The sequence below is a fragment of the Monodelphis domestica genome, chromosome 2 (assembly GCF_027887165.1).
Source record: "Monodelphis domestica isolate mMonDom1 chromosome 2, mMonDom1.pri, whole genome shotgun sequence".
NCBI lineage: Eukaryota > Metazoa > Chordata > Mammalia > Didelphimorphia > Didelphidae > Monodelphis > Monodelphis domestica.
In genome coordinates this window covers 157,109,207-157,125,466 of record NC_077228.1, presented here as the reverse complement: position 1 = coordinate 157,125,466, position 16,260 = coordinate 157,109,207, and the positions used below count along the sequence as shown (strand labels likewise).

The 16,260-nt window shown below is 38.5% G+C and overlaps 1 protein-coding gene across 2 annotated transcripts in view; it reads right to left on the bottom strand.

The window, feature by feature from the left end:
• Window positions 1–16,260, bottom strand: part of PCNX2 (pecanex 2) — a 409,779-nt gene that overhangs the window by 23,418 nt on the left and 370,101 nt on the right. For both annotated transcript variants that reach the window (XM_007481607.2, XM_007481606.2), the window contains exons 29-30: window positions 2,608–2,752; window positions 1,674–1,904 (exon numbers count right to left, since the gene is read on the bottom strand). In XM_007481607.2, coding sequence (XP_007481669.1) covers window positions 1,674–1,904; window positions 2,608–2,752 — 376 coding nt within the window. The remainder of the gene's footprint in view (window positions 1–1,673; window positions 1,905–2,607; window positions 2,753–16,260) is intronic.

The following is a 16,260-nucleotide window of genomic DNA, read 5'->3' as shown; positions in this document are numbered from 1 at the left end:
TGCCATAAAAGTTTTGTTATTTTTTTTCAGGAGGAGTGAGAGGAAGAAAAAATAGATTTGTGTTCATTGAAAAAATCAAATTTAATTAAAAATATATTTGTATTTACTTGGACTCACCCCAAAAATAAGATTCCACAAGACAAGCCATCATCTCACTGACCTATATAGTTTCCTTTAGACATATGCTGTTTTCTCTAACTTCTTGATAACTTCTCAATCTGCAAATAATTTCTGTGAATTTTTCCTACTGCCTTCTAAATTTTTGTATTTACTTAACCTATGAACACTGTACTTGACTTGTCATGTATTCATATTATTCTATTATAGTACAACTTGAAGCAAATCATTATTCAGGAGTCTATTAACTTGTCCCCAGTCACAGATACAAGTGTGCTTATCCCCTCCCTATGAGGTAAACATTCAACAGCACAGTTTCATGGTACTTCTCTGAATACATAGGCTTGTTTTTGTTTATGGTGATGGTATGTTTGCCAAATTTGCTCTTTGCTTTAGTGCACTGGCATTGTCATGGTCAAAGAAAATTGGGTTTAAATGTAGTATGGGCTGTGAAGTAGAGAGAAATGGAGACTTCCCAAAACACCTTCTTAATCAGGCAATCAAGTATTTAGGAAGCACCTCCAATGTGCCTCAAATTGTTTTAGGTGCTGAGGACATAAATGAAAAAGGGAAAACAATTCCCTTTTTTTGGTGAACTTCAGATTACTCCACCCTACTTAGTCTAACAAAACCAGGAATGTCTACACCCATTCTTAAGGATTAAGCATTTAGGAGGATGGCCTATGACGGACATGTGCTAGCAAATGACAAATCAGAAACAACTGACAGACCCCTGGACTGTCCTAAGTCAAGCCTAAAATATCATTGGTATATGTGAGATGCAGGAAAGTGATGTAAAACCCTCTATATATTTCGTGTCACTTCCTCTCTCTGACCTCTTTGATGATGGAGAGGTGGCTGGCGGCAGCTTGCTGAGTGTGTTGGCATCTTGGCGTTATGGCTACTATTGTTCAGGTTTAGCAGTGAGTTTTCCTTGATACCATACTGGAGAAAGTCTAGTAACCTACTTCAGGTGAGGCTCTTCTCTGAGATCTCTCGGAGTTTAGGCTGATTTTTTTCTCCTTTACCTTCTGAACACTATCCTCTTACAGAAAGCCTCTAATCTTCAAAGACCTCATGGCGGAGGACTTTGAACTTGCCTGGCACAGCCCAGGTGGGAGAAATCCTATACCTGTCACACTCTCTTCTCCTTGATTTCTTCCTGAGAAATCCTATACTTTTCCCTCTCTCTTCTCCTTGATTTCTTCCCTATATATTGATTAAACCACCATAGATTTCCAAACTGACTTGGGTATTTTATTTGGGATATCCCCTGGTGACCAAAAATCAAACTTAGATTAGGTCACAGCCCAAAATTATCCTTACAGTTTGCACTCTAGTCCATGGTTCTGAAAGGTACCGATTAATATTAGAAATAGAAAGAAACTCCCCTTGTCATTCTACTCTGCTGACTAGCAAACACTCATCTAGAAACACATTCCTGAAATGGTATTATGGGAGATGGATTCACCAAGATGGCACCCACCATTAACTTACATTTCCTTGGATAAACCCCTAAGGTAAGAAATGGATTTTCAAAGCAAATCCTACTGTACCTTGATCACTTTGAAACTCAGGTAGCTTTTGTGTAGCATGATAACCTTATATTCATCACTGCCTTCATCTACCACATGCCTCAGGGTGAGGAGCTCCTCCTTGTTTGACAGAACCGCACTCCTCCAGGCAGGATCTCCTTCATGGCAAATCACCACCTTTTTTTCAAAGGATTGAATGGCTTCATAGAGGACCACAGGGTCCTCATATTCATCTAGACATGTGAACTGGTCCTGAAGAAATAAAAATCACCCACAGGTTTATTAGAACCTGAACATCTAGTTGTGGTTCACAAAGGCCCATCCTAAGACTGACTTGGTCACCAGATCCATACTTCTTTCATTCTCTCCTTTGTAGCATGGGGTTAGGTAGGTGTCATTTGGACATCTAGGATGTGTTTCAAGAGATTGATGACTTTTTTTTCTCTTTCTGTCTACTGAGGAGGCATTTGGCTAAAATCCATGTGCAGTTCCCAATGTAGTCTAGATAACTTTGGTCTCTTAGAATATTACTACCCCACTACCTAATGTTAGCTTTTCCATGAGCAAAAAACAACAGCTACAATTACAACAAAAATAAGTTGGTGGAGGGGTTGAGAAATGAACACTATGATGTGGAATCCAACTACATAAGAAAAAAAAAAATCAGCTCAGGGAATAGAATGCCAGGCCTAGAGACAGGAAGTCCTGGATTCAAATGTGGATTCAGATACTTCCCAGATGTGTGGTCCTGGGCAAGTCACTTAACCTCAATTGCCTAACCTGTACCACTCTTTTGATACTTATTATGGATTTTAAGATAGAAAGAAGAGTTAAAAAAAAGAAAAAGAAATGAGGGTCTTCCCTGGAACTCCCCATTACTACCATTTCCTATTCTTTATTTTATTGATGGCATCAGGGAGAATCATACATGCAAGAGGTTAACAAAGGAGCATACCTGATGAAGCTTTAAAGACATCCTGATAGCTGGGGCAACAACTTTATGCAGCAGATCCATGTCAGCAAACACCCATTCATCTCTTGATGTTATTCTAAAGTCACCTTTGAACAGGGCATGGAGACCATACAGAAAAGAATCCAAGCTGTAAAACAATATTATATCTTATTTTTAACACAGAGTAGAAAAAAAGCTTGGAGGAAACCAGTTCTTTCAAACAACGTTTTTCTTCCCATTTGTCTTTGTCATGATCCCAATGTCATTGTCTTAGCATGAGTTTAAGAACTGGAAATACTACAAGCTATTCCAGTGGGTCAAGATGACTGGCCCCTGATTCATAGCATCACGCCAGACTCCCAAAGCCCACAAATCTTATTGCTGTCCTCATATCAAATAATGAGCATTACACTGTTGTAATCATTTTTATCGATTTTAAGAGCCACAGAACTGTCTGTCTGATCGATGTTATATTAGAGAACACAGAAAGCACTTTTGGTCAGAACACACTTTTGTTAATGCTGTTTATGGCTAACCATATGGGGATCTGGCCAAGAAAATAAAGAAACCAGCTTATCTCAATGCTGACAACAGTCACGACCAACAACATGGCTCTTGTCGCCAGGGCTCTTTTATCTCCCGGCTGGTAATGCAGTCTGTATTACCCAGGGTCCTTTATCTCCCTGGCTTCTGGATGTCATTTGCAGTTATGTCACTACTCCTTGAGGGCAGGGACTGATTTGGGCTTTGAAGACACACAGTGCCTTGCACATAGAAGATGCTTGATAAACATTTGTTGAAATGAATTCAGTTGAATTGAATTAATGATGAGATGCAGAATAGTATAGTGGAAAGAATGACAGGTCTAGAGTCAGAGATCTTAGGTTTTAATCCTCCTTCCAATGCTTATGTCACCTTGGGCAAGTCACTAAATCACTTGGGACTCAATTTTCTCATTTATAAAATAAAGAGATGGGACTAGGTGGCCTCTGAGATACCTCCCATTTCTACGTCTATGACCCGATGTCACTCTACTACAGTATGGGCTAGGGAAATAAAGGAACAGGAACAAAAATCTAATCATTAGTAACTGGTAAATATTGTGATAGAAGAGGAAGTCAAACCTAGTGATTGAAATGATCTTTGGGAATTATCTGCATTTTTCAATTATCCATGCTTGTCTCCCTCTCCTTATCTGCTGCAAAAAACATCTTTTACACATAGAACAAAAGCTTCAATTTAGTGTCATTTCTCTCTGTATCAGAGCTGCTCTTCCTCTCTCCCCAAATCCCGACTTTTTGTGGAATATGAGAAATAGGGTTTGGGGGCTTACTCATCTGAAATTCTTGGGGAGTGGGAAGGTGATCCGTTCTTTTTTTTTTTATTACCACTAAAACATTGTTTAGCATCCTTCATCTCACAACCTTGGGGCATTTCATTCTGAATTCCTCACTGAATCCCAGTGAGGTAGTTAAATGACAAGTACAAGAAACATCATCACTAATAGTGTTGAACTGGGAAAGAATGAGAAAGAAAACGTGTGTGATAGGGGCTCTCTGAGGATGGCTGGCTCATAAGGATTTAATGACTTGGCTCAGTGAGCAAGTCTCTTGACTCAACACAATGCATTTAGACCTGCACATTAGGGAAATGGTTCCACTGATTACCATTTTAACATTTATTTGCAAAATGTACTACACTCATTAATTTCTCTTCACAACTCCCTAGAGGGAGATGTCCACATTCAATGGTCATCTTGAACAGTAGAAAAGGAAACTGAAGCATTGGCCAAAGGGGCTCTTCATTGACACAGAAAACCACTTGAATCTCAGTGAGAGAGAAGTTATATCTTGAGAAGGGCAGACAAGCCTCCTGTGGAATACCTTGGGTCATTGAGGGACTGAGGCCTTCTGGTACATCAGGGCACAATGAATTTGCTACTTAAGACAATCTATACTGGTTGGCTTTGCCAGAGAGAAAAGGGGCTAAATCTGAAGGTCATGGCTTTTATAATGTTCACAAAGATTTTTTTTCCCCTAAGCCCTCAACTGAAAGAATGTAAAAATATACCCTGTCCCCTGGGAAGAGAGCTAAGTACTGAACAGAGAGAGAGACAGACAGAAGGAGAGAGATAGACAGAGAGAGGGAGACAGAAAGATGAAGAGGGAGGGGGAGAGGGAAGGATGGAGGGAAGGAGGGAGAGAGAGAGAGAGAGAGAGAGAGAGAGAGAGAGAGAGAGAGAGAGAGAGAGAGAGAGAGAGAGAGAGAGAAGAGAGAGGGAGACAGAAAGATGAAGGAGGGGGAGAGGGAAGGATGGAGGGAAGGAGGGAGAGAGAGAGGGGGAGAGAGAGAGAGAGGGAGAAAGAGAGAGGGGGGGGAGAGAGAGAGGGGGAGAGAGAGAGAGAGAGAAAGACAGTGAGAGAGAGAGAGAGAGAGGGAGAGGGAGAGAGAGAGAGAGAGAGAGAGAGAGAGAGAGAGAGAGAGAGAGAGAGAGAGAGAGAGAGGGAGAGGGAGAGAGAGAGAGAGAGAGAGAGAGAGAGAGAATGTTAGTAGTAGAAATAGAAGGGATAGAGGATCAGGAGAGGTAGGTTGTGCTTCTGGAAGGACTCAGGAATTCTGTCCTACACTTGGGAATCTTTAGGCATGGCCCTGTAGAAATGTATATATAAGAAAAACACCATTCCCGTTTTATGGATGGTGGAATTGTCAAGCAAAGATGAATGGTTTCACCCAAGGTCCCCTAGCTAATCACAAGTGGGGCCAAAAAGAGGATACCGAGTTCCAGGCTGCCAGCGTACTTCATTCTCAACTATATTTAAAAGGAACAAAATTTGGCTTTGGCTTAGCAAGGGCCAAGTAAAACAAAGTTTCACCCAGGACTTGCACAGATGCTGAGCTCTGATCCACAGCCACCTCCAAACAACAACAGATTATACGAAGTTTCTATTTTCAGTGAAAATGATCTATCATGTCACTCAATGCTACTCACATGGAATGGTGCAAATAGAGAAAACACAGAAATAGAAATTTCCTCAGCGCTCCAGCTTTATGATGCATCTAGAGAACAAAAATCTTTCCTTAATTGCATCTCCTTAATTATTTCAGAAGAAGTGAAAAATATGTGGTAAGATGGAATAGAAGTGAGTAGGGGGAAGAAGTGGGCACTGGACACTGATAACGTATTTATGATTTCAGTCTGATAAAACCTCTTAATTTCCAAGTTGTAAAGAACCTGCAACTCCAAAAGGATATACATAAACACATATACATGTACATACATGCAATACATGTGCACATGAATGGACATTTGGATATATACACATATATTACTTTTTAAAGTATATATAGGTATGCATATATAATTTTGTATAATCTTATTTTTTAATTCTTACTTTTTGTCTTAGTAATAGCTCTAAGACAGAAGGGCAGGGGCGGTTAGGTGGCTGAATGGTTAAAAAGCAAGAGTTGGAGATGGGGAGCCCTATGTTTAAATCTGGCTTTAGATACTTCCTAGCTGTGATACCCTGGACAAGTCACTTAACCCCAATTGCCAAGCCCTTACCATTATTTTACCTCAGAACTAATACATGGTATTGACTCTAAGACAGAAGGTAGGCTTATTCAAAAAAAAAAGAAGAAGAAGGGCAAGGGCTAGGCAAATGGGGGTAAGTGATTTGCCCAGGGTCACAGAGTTAGGAAATATCCGAGGCCAGATTTGAATCCATGTCCTTCTGACATCAGATGTGGCTTTCTGTCCAAGGTGCTACCTAACCATCATTATATGTGTGTATGTCTTTAAGGAGTATTGTATATTTAAAGGCAGTAATGGAATTGGTGAGAAGTATCATTGCATAGATAGGCATCTATGAGGTAGAGTGGATAGTGGGCTGAGCCTAGAGCCAGAAAGATTCATCTTCCTTACTAGCTTTGATCCTGGGCAAGCCACCTAACTCTGTTTTCCTCTTCTATAAAATGAGCTGGGGAAGAAAAATGGCAAACCTCTCCAGTATCTTTGCCAAGAAAACCCCAAATGGAGTCATAAAGAGTGACAGAAAATGACTGAACAATAATAACAATTATTATGAAGGCTCGATGACTGGTTCTGAAGTCAAAAGGACCTGAATTTGATCCTGCCCCTGCCAGAGAGATGTGACCATCACTCCAAGGCTCCAAGTCACAGGCTGTTTATTGTCCAATGATAGGAGGTTTCCATTTTAGGAGTGGAAATCACAAGCCCAGACACTCCTCCCACCCCAAAAGAAAGAAAAGTTTTTTCTTCACTTTCTCAGGCTGCTTTCCACAGTACCACTTATTTCCACCCTACACAGACACACAGACACAGAGACAGAGAGATATACACACACCCCAACAAACAACTGGTGAGAATTTTCATTGCAGAGAAGTGACCTTAATAAGGACAGTTCATTTGAGGGAATCAAGACCAGGCAGACAACACACAGCTGAGGAAATAAACACCAAAAGGGAACCAGGATGTTAGCGTTGCCAGGCAGTCAGGAAAGAGCATCCTCACTTGTGGAGTGCACTAAATTAGATGCCATGCAAAATTTAAATGGAAAGGGAAGACAAAGTATTTGAAGGTAGATTTTAAACCCTTTTGAGGAAGATTGAACAAACCTAGATTCAAGTACATAAGCATATTTATATCACGGCAACATGTGAACATCTATAGAACCTAGTACGGAGAGAAGCCCGGATTCTTAACAGACATGGAGATACAGAATCTTTTGTTAATGTGCTTCTTTAATAAGATTGATTAATTAACCAACAAGCATGGCCATGCATTTTCTATGTGCCAGTGCTGTGCTAATATAAAAGTGAAAGAGTTTCAATCTTCAAAGAGCTTAAAGAAGGCAATGTATAAAAATATAGGGTATCCCAAAAGTTTTAGAGCATTTTAAAGCTTTAAATTAATAATATTAATAATTATATATACTATATAGCACAAGTTGTGTTATAGAATAGAGTAAGTATATGTCTAATGTATAATTAGTGATATATAAAATACAGTATAATATAATGAAATATATTATCAATTAATAATAATAGTGATGGTAATAAGAATAGCTAATATTTATACAGAGATTATTAAATGTTAGTCACTGTGTCAAGCTCTTGACAATGACCTCATTTGATCCTCACAACAATCCTACAATAGAGGTGCCATTGTTATTTCCTTTTTATGGATGAAGAAACTGAGGCAAATAGAGGTTAAGTGACATGCCCAGAGTCATGCAACTAGAAAGTATATCTCAGGGTGGATTTGAACTCAGCTCTTCCTGAGTCCAGATCCAGTGCTCTGGTCACTGGACCACCTAGTTGGCCTTATTAATTCCTTTGGGACACCCTATTTAAATATATACAGAACGTATACAAAATTGATAAAAGCTAGTTTTGAAAATGAGGGTGTCTAGGGGCGGTGGTATCAGAATCTGGGTATCTGAAAACTGGCTTCCTATAAAAGATTGTGATGATGCTAGTCTTGAAATCAAGGATTAAAGAAGAGAGGTAAGGAAGGATTGTATTGTAGTCATGGGTGGACAGCAGGAGGTGTTGGGAAGTGAGATGGAATATGGTAGGCTGGCAAGTCATGTGTAGGAAGGTTAGAAAGGTAGGAAGGGGCCAGACTGTGAGGACACTTAAATGTCAAATATGAATATTTAGATTTTATTCTAGAGGCAATAAATAACTGATACTTGGGCAGGCATTTTTTTAACCTCAAAAAGGCTGGTATTTGTTGGTTTTGATTTGATGTTACTAGGACAGTAGCATTTAGCTTGCCAGGAATGAATCCAGAGCACAAGCCCAACACAATGAGAATTCATTAAAAGGAACAGTACCTCTGAAGCAAAGAATGTTAGGGCACTTAGCAATCATCTAGTCCAATCCTTTCATTTCATGGATGAGGAAACTGAAGCTCGGCGAGGTCACATGACTTACAAAGCATTGCATAAAAAGGATAATAATGGAAGTGGGACTAGAACAAACATCTCTTGTCTTAGTCTTGTGCTCTTTTGTTATCAGTTTACTCCTTTTTCTTAGGGATCAAGGAATGAGTTTGGGGTCTATTTTCTGTTCATGAGTAGCAAGTAATTGGTGTTAACCATGGAGAGGGCATCAGCAAACCTTTTGGAAGTGGAAAGAGTCCAAGCATATAATCTCATTTCTAGCTATTGAAATTTTAACCTATAACACTATCTAAAGAGCAAAATCATAAATGCATCATCGCACACTATATCTAGGGAACAAGATAGGAGAAGATAGTTATAAGTAAGGAATTATAGACACGAAGTTTAGATGGGCTCCATTAAGAGCAGAGTAAGGAGAACTATGTAAGAGTTCACTGCTGCTAATACATGATGATTTATTTTGCACAAGGAATTATCTTGTGGAATGTGGCATTTTAGGGCAACCACAGGCTGGCCCTAATGCCATCTGTCTTTCCAACCACACATACATACTCAGCTGAATGCTGTGTAGCTGTAGGCTCAGACAATGGGAACATAATCAATTCTTTGATGCACAGTCCAACTCACAACCATAGAGTTTTCTAACAGTTTAGCGAAGGCAAAGCTGCCTTATGGAGTCTAGAAGTAGTGGGAGAAGGACAGAAGGAAGAAGACTCCATCTGGCGCTTCCTAAAATTGGGAAGGTAACTCAAATTCATGGTGTATGTCATGGAATATCTTATATTGATCATAACTACTTGTCTTCCTATTCAAAGATGCAGATTCTGGAAGGGGTAATGCCATGGATATTGATTGTTCCTTGTATGGGAGAGGCTGAAGTTGTGCCCAAAGTTGGTGGAAGATAAGGGACCAGTTGATCTTTAACATGAAAACTCTGTTAATGCAGGATAGCTATGTCTGGTCCTACTTTAGAATTACATTATAGCCCTTGACTCCAGTTGCTCAAAGGGTTCAAACAACTGAGAAAATTACCTTGAAATATGGCATCTTCTCATGTCCAGATATTTCCCACAAAGTGTCTTTTAAGAAATTCCCCTAGATTGCAGCATTTACCGACTGTTTGGTTTATGACTCCATTTATTCTCATTTAGCTTTGCTGACTATTTCTCCTGTTTACCAAGTTCCTCAACCCAAGGCTTGTTTCCCAGCTGCAGTTTGCCCACACTTCTGAGCTAGCCCTTTGAGCCCTTTGTTCTCTTCCTCAGTTGACTTCCTTCCTTCCTTCCTTCCTTCCTTCCTTCCTTCCTTCCTTCCTTCCCTCCTTCCTTCCTTCCTTCCTTCCTTCCCTCCTTCCCTCCTTCCTTCCTTCCTTCCTTCCTTCCTTCCTTCCTTCCTTCCTTCCTTCCTTCCTTCCTTCCTTCCTTCCTTCCTTCCTTCCTTCCTTCCTTCCTTCCTTCCTTCCTTCCTTCCTTCCTTCCTTCCCTCCTTCCTTCCTTCCTTCCTTCCTTCCTTCCTTCCTTCCTTCCTTCCTTCCTTCCTTCCTTCCTTCCTTCCTTCCTTCCTTCCTTCCTTCCTTCCTTCCTTCCTTCCTTCCTTCCTTCCTTCCTTCCTTCTTTCCTTCCTTCTTTCCTTCCTTCCTTCCTTCCTTCCCTCCCTCCTTTATTTTCTCTTTTTGTCTTTAGCTAGCCATTCATGTTAATAGCATGCCCAATTTATGTGTTTTAATTTCTTAGTTATTCTAAAACAGAATATGATGTACAGAAGTTAAATACCTTATGACTCTATTGAAGACTGCTGAAAGAAAGCTCTTAAGCCACTCTTAACACCAATCTTTAGGAATTCCCCACTCTTTAAATAAATATCACTAGGAGAGATCACATAATATAGTGGGTAGAGAGAAAAATGGCCTCAGGGCCAAGAAGACCTGAGTTCAAGTTCTATATGCAACACATAAAGGCTGGGTGACTCTAGGCAAGTCACTTCACCTCAATGCCTCAGGAAACTTTAAGTTGCAGAAAAAGTGCCAACCTACACTAATAGGTTCCTTATCTGGGGAAGTCAAATCTCTATTTCTATAACTTACACTACACAATGTAAATCAGTGTATTTTTCCATACAGAAAAATCAATTCATGAACTTTCCTGCTTAGAGTGATAATATACAATATTCATTTCTCAAATGAAAAGATTGGACTTGATGGCCAGGGCGCCTTCTAAGTCTAAAGCTAGATTCCTGTTAAACTGTGACTCTAAAAGCCACTAAATAATAATCCTGTTTACAACTTTCTCTCACCAGTTAGAAGTACTATGGAAAGAGAACAGTCATATAAATGGTGCTACTCTGACTTCCTTTAACTGTTAGAATTAACTCAAATTATGACACTGACAAGGACACTAAGAAGCACAGGCCAGTCCAATGACAGCAACCTAAAGCCTGAATTTGAATCCTGTTCCTTGAATCCTTGTTCAAAGACAAAAGTCTGCCTTGAACCCTACCTTGGAGAGTCCCACTCTTCCATTAAGATGGATGCAGCTCAGGGACCATCATCTGTGAGAAATCTTTCTTGACACCTCCAGCTACAAGTGTCTCATGACTTTGCATAAATTTGTCTTTATTCATATAGTCTTGTCTCTCATTAGGATGTAGCCCTTGCTACTAGGGATTGCTTTACCCCCTATATCTCTGTCTCAAGCACCTAATGTTCAACCTTGGACTATTTTACCTTGAGCCCAATGGTTGCCACTATAATGACTCAGTAGGAAGGACCAGAACCCCTTTCCCTCTCAGAAAAGAACTATCCTTTCCTTCTTTCTGATGCAAATGCATGCCCCAAGTAAAGAAGGGAGAATAGTTATTGCAACCTTCAGAGAAATATGATTGATAGCCTGATGAGACATACCTACCTATAATTACCAATACTTTATTTAAACCATCTAGGCTTGATTAATTTTTCAATCCTATTTTTGGAAGATCTCATGTGGTGAATGAAGGTAAACTATTCACTTTCTTAGGAGAATGTTCCTAGGGGATATGGATTGTATAATTTTTCATCTCTATATTCCCAGAATTTAACACCTTAGTAGGAGTTTAAATGTTTGTTCAAATGATTTGAAATGCTGGATGCCTCTTGCATGACAAAATCCTTCTTGATCTAAAAAACCCCTTTGATTTTACTTTCATAAAATGCCCAGTATTTCTGTTTTTTTTTTCCTTTACAGACTAATAACTGGGCAGCATCCAACTCATTACATAACCTGTCTTGTATTTGGAGATGTTTTATCAAGACATTCCTTAACCTCCAAGCTAACCAACAAGACACCGACTCATTTAAATTTTCATAAGAATTATTCTATCCTTGTAAATAATTTCATTATTCTCTCCAGTATCCTCCATACTTTATAGCCTTTAAAAGAAAAAAGATCTGCTCTGTCCTATGAATCACAATATTATTTCTATACTTTTACTTGTTCTATCTATGTTAAAACACTCCAGTATCATATCAGTATTTTAAAATAGCAACACTTCTTTGCTCATTTTCCGTGGTTTATTATGACTTCCAAGTCTTCTTAAGAGTCCTTCCCAATTTTGTAAAAGGGAAGCTTATTTCATTGAAGAATGCCTGAGGGGTGGGAGGGAGATAACATGGTAGTAAGGCTGTAGGGAATAGGAGGATCCAGTCATCATCACTAAATCACTAAGATCTACTTTAGTGGCCTTCGAGACCATTGTTCATGCCAAGGACCATATATTCTCAGCTCATCTGATATTATAGGAAATTTAGTGTCTGACCATAATATAAGTTATTTCCCCCAAAGTGCATTTCAAACCAAGGCCCCTAGACTAGAATATCCCAAAAGACGACTCTTTGAAGTAAACCACTGTCAAAACTTGATACATTTGATATGCTCCAAAACCAGGATGAATTTGATTTTTCATTCTTATGCTGGTAACAGGAAGTGGAGAGTAAACATCCTTAAGTTGGGAGTTCTTTACCTTTTTTGTGTGTTACGGACCCCATTGTCCATCTGATGAAGCCTATGAACTTCTCAGAATAATGCTTTTAAATACATAAAATAAAATGTGTGAAATTATGGAACAAACAAAAAAAAATAGTTACTTTTCTACCCAAGTTCATAGATTCCCTGAAATCTCTCCATAGGTCTTGTAGGATCTGTAATTCCTAGGTTAAGAATTCTTGCCTTAGGTGATATTGTGGTTAAGAAGCATGGATAGACTTGTCTAGAAACAACAGAAAAGGGAAAAAAAATTAAGTTAAAGAGAAAAATAAAATTGCTTCATAGGACTCCTAAATGATGTGGGCCTCTCATCAAACTGTAGTAGCCACAGTTATTTTAATCATTCCCTGAATGTCCTCAGAGTATTGTCAATAACGTTGTGGTCTTTCCAAACCTCACAATATTTGGAAATAAACAAATAGAGTTGACTTGTTTTAGAACATGAAAGTGAAGAAATTAAAGAAAATCCCATCAAAATGAAAATTTGAAAATAATAAAAAAAGCAGCCAGCAAGTATATTACTCAATCAAGAGAAAATGAAAGGAGACCAAGAAATGAAAAGCATCAACCTGATATATTATTCTGAATGAGGTATTTGAAGAGAAAGATATTAAAGAAGTCTTTGAAAACATCTGAGATAATAAACAAAATAATGAAATACCCCTAAGATGTATGTTTACCTTTAAGTGGGAAGCAGTCATTAAAAAAAAAAGAAAGAAAAATATTCCAAGCTCCTTAAAATGATGAAAAGCTGGTTTGTTATGTTGTCATCTAAAATACTTTCTAGATATATCACAGAGCAAATTCTGTTGCTTCTCTCAGACTGTCTGGATCCTCCAAAAAGCTCAGTGTCATCATTACTGACCAACTTCTACATTACATCTTCACTGTCTGTGGTTTCAATAAGAGCAAGGTTCTGAGCAGATAGTTTGCTGTTTTAGGAAATCTATGAATGACTTTCTACAGTCTTGAACAATTATCATCCTATTTGTCCATGATTGAGATACTGAAGATTGAAAATAGATCTGTCCTGCTTTTAGGTTTGTTTTTAAAATCCTTCCCTTCCATCTTAGAATCAATATTGATTTTAAGGCAGAAGAGTGGTTAAGAGCTAGGTTAAATGACTTGTCCAGAGTCACACAGCTAGAAAGTATAACATTTGAACCCAGGACCTCTTGTCTGCATATCTGGTTTTCTATCTATTGGGCCCGCCTAGATGAACTCTGTTGTTTGTTTTTTAATTTGCTAGGCTTAAAAATGGAAAACAAATGTTAAAAGTTATTTTCACATATAATGGGGGAAAAAGGAAAAAATATTTTTAAAATTTTCGAGGCTTTGGGTAGGTTGTGAGGTGGCAAGGGAAATGTTTCTATAATATACCCTAATTTGATATACTTAAGTTAAGAGATTTGACTTTTCTCTTATATAGAGAAAAGCAGGAAGTGCTAGGGTTCAAGAGCTAAAAAGCTGTCTGATGAAATAAGTTATTATCAACATTTATTATCTCTTAATTCTTAGTGACTCTCAGTTACTGCTTTTGTGGATGAGAGAGGTATAGACTGCACTGTAAGGACTTGATTTACAAAGAAACCTCATGCAGGAAGGAAATGGAACTTTGGCTAACAATGGGGGATGTGACTGGAACCTCCAGTCAAGAAATGCAAATGGACAGTTGAAAAGGGGTTCTTATCTCTTCTGAACTCAAAGGGAGAAGATGATCTCACTGAGCCTAACCTGCTATAATCCCTCATCCATCTGAAGAACTCAGATTAGTCATCTTTCCTCAATATTGATGGATAGAGACTTTTTTCCCCTTTGGGGAAGGCAAGAGACAATCTGCCCAGAGGATTTTCCATTGATATCTTTAAAAGCTATATCTCTCTATATTAGGAAAATACACCAGTCCGACTCTACAATGGTCCTTAGGTCCCCAGGTCCCCAGACCTGAGCCCAAAACCCCTGAAGGGAATTTAGGTTGAAACCTACCATTCTTGAATAGACCTTATTAGTTTAGACCTTATTAATTTAGAAGAACTGAATATCTCATTCTTCAAATGTACTAAGGGGGTCAAGATAATATCCATCCAAGGAAAAGAACAGAAACCAGAGATTGAAAGGGATTTCCTCTTTACCTTTTAGCTCAGGACATTGATCCAACTTCACCTTCTCTGGGGCAGCTCTGCCTGGGAGAGGAAGTATTGTTTTTCTTTATCTGTTCCCTCCCTCTCTAAGACCTGTCAAGCTTTGGTTCCTGATCCCCAGCTAGTACGCTTTTCCCATAATGAAATGAACCCAAACTGCTAGATAACAGGAAGTTAGTTCTGCCTCCTTATCAATCCATAATTCATAACTTCTTTTACCTAACAGGTTGCTACTAATAAATTATAGCAGACTGATAATTTATAATCCCTTTTAGCAAAGTCTTCAGAAAAGAAAAAATACATCACAACAGACTTCTCCATTCACTTAAGGAGTGTCGACCAGGTTATAGAGGATCCAGAGAAAAGAGACAACTACTTTTAGCCTGCAAGCAATGTTTGGGGTTTAGAACCAGAAGGGAACATATTTGCTGAGTGTCCTAGGGCAAATTGATCAAGTATAACCTGAGTTTTGTTCCCCCAAATCAGTGGTTCTCAGAGTATGTACCACCACACCCAAAGTTTTGGCTAAGAGACTACAAAACTTGCCTTTTGAATTGCATGTCTGTTTTGGAAGTCTTCCTGGATCCTAGTGGCCTAGCTCCTAGCACTTGGGTGCTAGTGAATATATTTCCTTTCACATCAGTTTATCCTAGAGGATTTTGTCTGGGTCTGTGTTTCACAACCATTATTTCTTACCTCTTACTTTATTTATAAGTAAGTCATTCCCCCTCCTGATGTGGATCTAGACACCCCTTGTGGATCTAGATTATGCCATTTTTAAGGTATGTAACCTCAGTGCCTAATACAATATCATATGTAATAGGCAATTAGTAAATATCTATAGTATTGAATGACTTTTTATATTTATGTAATTTGAAAATTTAAAAAGAACTATTTACTTAATTTCCTAGTGTCATTTTCCTCATCTGTACAATGAATATGGGGCAGCTAGGTGGCACAGTGGATAGTATGTCAGTCCTACATATACATATATGTGTGTGTTTATATATATGATGCTCTCCTAGAGACTGTGGCTTACGATTGTGCCCAACCTAAGATATGGGAAGTATATTGGGGTAAGAGAAATGGAGAGGGCATGCATTTGGTACTAGGCAAATAATGCTAGCTATCATCATCATTATTATTCCTCAGCAAATAGCAAGGTATATTTACTTTCCTTTTGGACATATTAGCTCTTTGCAAAGATATTTTTTTTTTCATTTTTCTATATCATCATCAATTAATATGCACATTCACTGCTGTTAATTCATTTTGTTTCCAATGATAGACTTCACTTGGTCTCTTCCTTGATAATATGGGAACTGGTTTTATTTGGCCTATATAAACCCTTTCTTTAACAACATTCTTAGAGTGTGGCGATAGGGCTGGGAAAGGAAAGTTAATATCACTTGATCTTCACATCACATTTAAATTAGAAAGGAATTATTAAACTCAAATTGGAATAGAAAAAAAAATAATTTGTTAACAGCCTAATAGGCAAATGACTAAAGAACCTCTGATTTTATCAGTGTGGAAGAACTCCTGGCATGAAAATTCTCTTTACCAATGTAG